Genomic DNA, 7,489 nt, shown 5'->3' on the forward strand with positions numbered 1-7,489 from the left:
CTGCGCAACGAGCACCGCGAGAGGTGAGAGCGCTGGGCCCGCCCTTCGGGGACGTGAGCTGTGGCGTGGCCTGTCGGGGAGGGGCCTGGCCCCGCCTTCCGGGCACTGGAGCGACCCGTTTCTCAGGAGGGTTTTCTATCCCAGGGCCAAGCAGGCGCGGGTGTCCCAGGAGCTGAAGAAGGCAGCCAAGCGGACAGTGAGCATAAGCGAGTAAGAATGAGGATGCGCCGAGACCTGCCTGCCGAGGCTCCGCCGTGGGCTCTGCCCCGCGGCCTCTGCAGTGCCCTGCCCCGGGGCCGCTACAGTTCTACCCCGCCCCCACCTGCCTGTGGCCACCGGTGCACCTGACCGCAGGTGTGCACAGCCGTGGTGCCGAGGCCCCCAGGCAGAAGGAGCCCAGGACACGTGCAGACACGTGTGGTCATAGGAGCCAGCACCTGCGCCCCCCACACGTGCGTCCACAGGGACACCCTCATCTCTGGGTCTGCACATCCTCACCGTGGCGCGGAGGGGCTGGCCTCGTCCCTTAGCCATTCTGAGCTTAATTCTCTCCCCCAGGAGCCCAGACACATTAGGCGATGGGATCAGAGAGGAAGCAGATACTCTGGCTCTGGCAGCTGAGCCAGCATTCCTGGAGAGTGAGGCTGGTGAGAAATGGAAGAGGCCCTTCAGGTGAGCACTGTCCCACAGCTCTGAGCTGGGTCCCATCCCAGAGTCTTCCTCTAGGACCTTGGGCCAGCTCTTGGGTTGAGAGGGGGCTTAAGAAGAGACTGGGGTACAGCTTGGACCCCAGGACAGATCTGACCTCCAGTGCCTGGAGCCACTTGGGGTCAATGCCACCTCCGGGACCCCAACCTCTGTCCTCACCCCCTTTTTCCTCCTTCCCAGGACCAGAGCTCTGGGGGTGGGATGTCAGGCTGGTGAAAGGGTGTGACCAGGAGGGAACCTGTTGGCAAGGTCCAGGGTTCAGCTGTCACAGGCATGTGTGTGCATACACAGGGACATCAGAGCATATGTGTGTACAAGCTTAGGTAAGCGTACCTGAATGCCTGTGAAGCATGTGTAGATGGGACCTCATATGGGTGCGACCTGATTGAGGCTTCAGTCCTTGGATGCCCCTCACCCCCAGTCTGCCCCATCTGTCTTGATTTGCCTGGCATTGAGACTGCCCTCCCCCCATTCCCCAGCCTGTAAGCTCTCCTCTAGTCCTTTGATTTTTTTAAATTTATTTTTTTATTTTTAAAAAATTTTAAAATATTTATTTAGTTTTGGCTGCATTGGGTCTTCGTTGCTGCGCGCGGGTTTTCTCTAGTTGCGGCGAGCGGGAGCTACTCTTCGTTGCGGTGTGTGGGCTTCTCATTGCGGTGGCTACTCTTGTTGCAGAGCACGGGTCCAGGCGCGCGGGCTTCAGTAGTTGTGGCACGCAGGCTCAGTAGTTGTGGCTTGCGAGCTCTAGAGCACAGGCTCAGTAGTTGTGGAGCACGGGCTTAGTTCCTCCGCGGCATATGGGATCTTCCCAGACCAGGGCTTGAACCTGTGTCCCCTGCATTGGCAGGCGGATTCTTAACTACTCCGCCACCAGGGAAGCCCCTCCAGCCCTCTCTTGCAGGTCGCTGGTGTCCAGGCCTCGGGGTAGTGAAGAAACCCTGGGGAGGGGCACGAGATGCAGTCCCCAAAGCCTTAGCCCTGGCGGGCCAGGTCATCTCAGGACACATGCTCTCCTGGGTATTTTTGGGATCTAGGTTTCCCAGCCCCCTGCTCCCAGCCTTGTGCTTTCTCAGCCTGGGGGCACCTTCACCCCCTTCCATAGGCCCCAGCTCAGCCTCCCATGAAATGTTGTTGGGGGGCACTTGGGTGGTGAGGCAGGTCTTAATCATCATGGTGAAACTGGGAGACTTCATTGCAAATCCCTCTCTTCCTCCACCTTCCTGGGACTCCTCTGGGTCATCGTGCTCTCCTGGCCTTGGAGGAGCAAAGTTCTTGTCCAGGCTCAAGAGTGTAGGGATGAATGACTGCTGTCTGCACAGCCACCGGCCAGTCCCTTAGCACATCTCTCTCAATTCTGCCCCAGGTCTGCCTCCGCCACCTCCCTGACGTTGTCCCGCTGTGTGGATGTGGTGAAGGGGCTTCTGGAGTAAGTGTGTATGTGCACCGACATGTGTGTGAAGGTGTTGGGCCCCTTGGATGCGTGTGTCAGGCTCCTGGAGCCCAGGCTTGGGCTGTGTATGTGTCTCAGTGTGTCCTTCCGTACGTTGCCCAGCACTCTGTGTGTGAGTCTCTGCTGAGTCCCAGAGGCAGGAGCTGGGTGCGTGGCCTTATTCCCAGCCCCTGCCTGGCTATCTTCCAGGCTCTGGCCCTCATCCTGGGTCATCACAGGGGACCAAAATCTCCAGCCTGAGGCCAGAAAGGAGCTACTACTCATTTGGGAAATGGAGGCTCAGAAATGTCAGGAATTCGTTCAGGGTCACAGTGCCAAGCAGTGGCCAGGCCAGGACTGAAACCCTGCTCCGAGGTTTCTCTGCATCCACCAACCCTGCCCTGCCTTTGTGCCTGTCTTGGTGCCCCTACTGTCTCCACATTGACCCCTGGGGTCAGAGGCTGGTGGGGACCGGGCCTGCTGCACCTCCTGGCCATGTTCTGCTGCCTTCCGTGTCTGCTTCCTGTTGTTGCTGCTTCAGGAGAGCTCGAGGCTCCCGTGTCAGAAGGCCTTGCTGAATGCCCTCCTGACCCCCTCCTGCAGTTTCAAGAAGAGGAGAGGCCACTCAGTTGGGGGAGCCCCTGAGCAGCGATACCAGAGCATCCCTGTGTGCGTGGCCGCCCGACTTCCTACCCGAGCTCAGGATGTGCTGGTAAGGAGGAGCTGGGCCAAGTGCATGGGGTACAATATGGGAGTGCGGGTCCCAGGAGTGGTCCAAGGAGGCTGGGGAAGCAAGGATGGGCCCCTCACTGGGAGCAGGAGTTTTCCTCCCACAGCTTGTGGTGGGAGCCCTTCAGCATTTTATAATGAGGGAGAGACAGGAGGCTGGGAGACCAGGAGGCCAGGTAGTGGAGTATTGGGAACATGGCGGGAGGCTGCTGCAGTCAGACTGGGAGGGTCCAGTCAGAGGTGATGAGCCCTGGTGGGGCTGAGTTTGAAACTCAGTGTTCGAACTGAGACCTGATGGGTGCAAGGATGCGTGACAGAGAGCTGTGAGCATGAGCAAAGAGGCGTGTGTGGCGAGGACCAGGGGCACCGACCTCCCCTTTTCCCCACAGGATGCCCACCTCTCCGAAGTCAATGCTGTTCGTTTTGGCCCCAATAGCAGCCTCCTGGCTACCGGAGGGGCTGACCGCCTCATCCTCCTCTGGAATGTCGTGGGAGGTGAGGGTCCCTGCCCACCTTCAGCTTGCTCCTTGGTGGGAAGGGTCTTGAGTCTTTGTGTTTCCTCACCTGGGATATTCTTGTGGGCAGCGGCCAGAGTTCTGGCCACTCTTGGCAAGAGTTCTGGGCTCACTGCTCCTAAGAAGGGCAGAGCCTCCCACTTCTGAAGTCGAGGCCTGCGGGGTGGGGAGGGCTGAGCTCAGATGGTCCCTGTTGGGGTGGTGGAGGCACCATGTCACGAGGTTCTACAGGGACAGGCCCTTGAGGAGCAGGTCCCTTGGGCACCCCCACCAGGCCACCTCCTCTTCTAGTGCCACTGAGCCCTCAGAACTCAGTCGTGAGGCAGATGTTAGCTATCTACTCTGTTCTGCAGCGGGGGGGTGTACTGGGGAGTGAGAGCTGGCTCCCAGAGGCTTCCTGGAGGAGGTGAGTCTCCAGCTGGCCTGGCTCCGGCTTGCCGTGTGACCTAGGGACAGTCCCTTCTCTGGTCTTTTCCAGACATCTGCGAGATGACCTGCAGCCCCCCGGGGCCCTCTGCTGGCAGTTCAGGAAGGTGCAGCCTCCAGCTAGACCCCCCACCCCCACCCCCAACCCTGGCTGCTCCCCCAAGAACAGGCCCAGCACTTCTGTTCTCTAATTTAGGAGAGATTCATCTTCCCACTCACAGTCCAGGCTCCTCTGTTTCGTGAGATTAGTGACTTCACTTCACTTGTCCCTTCTCCTGATCCCCCCAGGGCGACTGGAGGCCAACCAGACCCTTGAAGGAGCTGGCGGCAGCATCACCAGTGTGGACTTTGACCCCTCGGTGAGAGGACCTGGGGGGCATAGGATGTCCCTCCCCCAGTCTCCACACTGGGCAGGTGGGGGCTTTGGGGCCTCAGGGAACATCACGGGTATCCTAGAGCTCCTACACAATCCTCCTCCCTGGGCCTCGATTCGCCCCTGCCTACCTGGGTGACCTGGGCTGGGGGAAGCTCTGAGGCAGCCCTGGCCTCAGCTCTTTGGCCTGCAGTTGCCTCTGGCCAGGCCCAGGTTCAGGACCTATCCTTTCCCCTCCCATCTCCCCAGGGCTCCCAGGTACTGGCAGCAACTTACAATAAGGCCGCCCAGCTTTGGAAGGTTGGGGAGGCACAGTCCAAGGTGAGGCCTGACTGGGGAGGCAGCCTGGGGGTCAGGGGTCATGCCTGGGGCCTGGAGGGGTTTGTTATGGGGTCGTGGCCATACCCTTGATGCATATCTGGGATGGTGGCAGGAGACACTATCTGGACACACAGACAAGGTGACGGCTGCCAAATTCAAGCTAACGATGCATCAGGCGGTGACCGGGAGCCGGGACCGGACAGTGAAGGAGTGGGACCTCGGCCGAGCCTACTGTGAGGCCCAACCCTCCCCTTTCCCAACCGCCAGGACCCTGCCAGGCTATGGGGGACCTCAGCCTGCTCTCTGGGAGTGGCTTCAAGATTTACAGGCATTTGGGATGAAACCTCCCAAGGCCCCTCTTCTATCCCCCCATTGATGATGCTTTCCCTGGTTTCTAGGTGACCTCAGGCTTTGGGCTGGGAAACAGGGGACCTGGGTTCTAGTTTTGGGAGGACACCTTACCTCTGGGGCTTCTGGGCCTCAGCTTCTCCATACATCCAGTGGGTGGGCTCCTGATAACCCTTCTCTGAGGCTGGGGCTCTACTCCTTGGTCCCTAGGTTCCAGGACCATCAATGTCCTTTCCTACTGTAACGATGTGGTGTGTGGGGACCATGTCATCATTAGTGGTCACAATGACCAGAAGATCCGGTTCTGGGACAGCAGGTGATAGACGCAGGCTGTGGGTGGTGGAGGTGGGGGCAGGGCTCCTGTATTCTCTTCCTTTCTCTAGCCATGGAGCTGCTGAGGGTACCTTGGGGAAGCGAGGCTCTGGTGGCCTCTGTGCTGGGCTCGGCCCCTTGAAGGCTCAGCTGCCCTTGGAGACCTGTGCCTCCTTCTTATTGGCCCTCGGTCCAACCAAGGGACCCTGCCTGGGTCTTGCCAGCCAAGATGGAGAATCTCTTTTTTCCCATGTAATCACCACTTTTTAGTCAAAAGGAACAAAAGTTACATTGTTTTCTGAGCCTAAGAGCTCAGCATTAGGCTTGAATGGTTTATAAAAGCCACTGCTGGAACCAGTGCCAGAGCCAGTGCCAGGCCTGCCTCAGGCTGCTTCTTACTCATCTGCAAAGACTGCCTTTTGAAACCCTTTGCACTCTCTTTCACATATTTAAAGACAGACTTTCATTGCTTCCCCGCCCCCACCCCCAGCACTTATTTTAGTGACCCAAGGGTTTGGTAAGTTCCCGTTGGAAGGGGCTGGCTGCAGGGGGAGGTTAGACGTCAGCCTTGGCCGTAGTGGCCTGACACCAGGGGCGCCTCTGGACGTCGTTAGTGTGTCAGGAGCAGCCTTGTCAGGGTGGCTGCTGCTCATCCTCGCCTTTGTCCCTGCTCCTCAGGGGACCCTGCTGCACCCAGGTCATCCCTGTGCAGGGCCGGGTCACCTCCCTGAGCCTCAGCCACGACCAGCTGCATCTGCTCAGCTGTTCCCGAGACGACACGCTCAAGGTCATCGACCTACGTGTCAGCAATGTCCGCCAGGTGTTCAGGTACCTGCTTTGTGCCCACTGATCCTGTGGCTTTGGCTGTGGCAGCTGGGCCTTGTCCCCTTTAAAAGGCTCGTCAGCGGGGGGCCCTCCCTGGAGGCCCCTCTGGACCAGGGCCTGGTGAGGTGGCCAAGCCCTTGACGGATAGAGGAAGCTCCGTAAGTTCCTAGCTGAGCCACCTCCATTCTGACCTGACCCTGTCTGTTCTCAGGGCTGATGGCTTCAGGTGCGGTTCTGACTGGACCAAAGCTGTGTTCAGGTGTGTCCATGAGAGCACAGCACCCATGCCTGAGTGTGTCCCATGTGTCTGTGTCTGTCGGTGTGTGTCTGTGTCCTTACCTCTAATCTCCTCTCTTGCTGTGCTGTGGCCCCTGCAGCCCAGACAGAAGCTACGCACTGGCAGGTTCCTGGGATGGAGCTCTTTACATCTGGGATGTAGACACTGGGAAACTGGAGAGTAGCCTTCGGGGACCCCATTGGTGAGCACGGCCACTGCCCACCCACATGCCCACCCCAGCCCCAGTACTGCACCCCCCCATCCTGCCCCAGTCCTGCTAAGCAGATTCCAGGTCCTGACATGCTGGGCATCCTGGAACCCACAGCCCTTGTCCCGTACCTTCCATTCCCTGCCCCCCCACCTGAGCCCTTCACAGTTCACAAGGTGTCTTCCCATGTGCACTTGGGTCTGTTCTCGCCACAGCCCTCTGAGCCCATTTTACAGGTGAGGAGATGGGCTCAGAGAGGGCTTCAAAATGCCCAGGTCCAGTAATGAGGGGCAGAGCCCAGCTGCGGACGCCCCCTGAAGCCTGCCTCTCCCTCTCCTCAGTGCTGCCGTCAATGCCGTGGCCTGGTGCTACTCTGGGAGCCACGTGGTGAGCGTGGACCAGGCCAGGAAGGTTGTGCTCTGGCACTAGTGCCACGACTCCCCTGCCTGAGCTGGAGCTCTAGTCCAAAGCCTGAAGCTGGAGGACAGCTTCCCACTGCCCCAGAGGCTCCAGGGCCAGTAGGGGTGCAGGGATGGGGGTGGCATTTAGTGAGTAAGAAGGCCTGGCAGGACCTGGCCTGTTTGTTTAAAAACAAAGTGTGGGTTGGGGGGGGGATTACTGTATTGTTTTGATTTTTATCTCCGGCAAAAGTGGAAAAAATTACATTTAAACTGGCGTCTGCTTGCCTCTTTGCAGCATTCAGGGAACAGGGAAGCCTTTGGGTGGAGGCTCAAGGAGACCCAGGCTGGGCTTCCTTTCCTCCCCCCTCACAGAGCTGGGCAGAGCTGGCCCGCCTTCTGTGCTGACAGCATGAAGAAAGGCCCAGAGGCAGCAAAGGGCAGTGGCTTTTGGAGCAGTGGAAATTTCACCCTCGGTCTAAGCTGGTCCTGGTCCTTGGGCCCTTCTGTTTCAGGCACCCAAGGTAGACCGAGGCTGAGGAGGGGCCGTGTGAATTCTGAGGAGGGAGCGGGGGAGACAGCCGAGAGGGGCCCTGTGGAAAGGATCCTGAAAAACCAGA

At 59.0% G+C, this 7,489-nt stretch overlaps 1 protein-coding gene across 1 annotated transcript in view; it reads left to right on the top strand.

Annotated features, from left to right (window-relative positions):
* Positions 1-6,900, top strand: part of LOC103088596 (autophagy-related protein 16-2-like) — a 13,884-nt gene extending 6,984 nt beyond the window's left edge. Inside the window, 14 exon segments of the mRNA XM_082931517.1 lie at positions 1-23; positions 145-210; positions 559-672; positions 2,072-2,134; positions 2,741-2,849; positions 3,256-3,361; positions 4,096-4,166; positions 4,430-4,501; positions 4,614-4,734; positions 5,060-5,165; positions 5,840-5,989; positions 6,198-6,245; positions 6,364-6,465; positions 6,813-6,900. The exon segment at positions 1-23 is cut by the window's left edge and continues 10 nt beyond it. Coding sequence (XP_082787643.1) covers positions 1-23; positions 145-210; positions 559-672; positions 2,072-2,134; positions 2,741-2,849; positions 3,256-3,361; positions 4,096-4,166; positions 4,430-4,501; positions 4,614-4,734; positions 5,060-5,165; positions 5,840-5,989; positions 6,198-6,245; positions 6,364-6,465; positions 6,813-6,900 — 1,239 coding nt within the window.
* Positions 6,901-7,489: the final 589 nt, after the last annotated feature.

Source organism: Lipotes vexillifer, unplaced genomic scaffold (assembly GCF_000442215.2).
Source record: "Lipotes vexillifer unplaced genomic scaffold, Lipotes_vexillifer_v1.1 scaffold640, whole genome shotgun sequence".
In the NCBI taxonomy this organism is placed as follows: domain Eukaryota; kingdom Metazoa; phylum Chordata; class Mammalia; order Artiodactyla; family Lipotidae; genus Lipotes; species Lipotes vexillifer.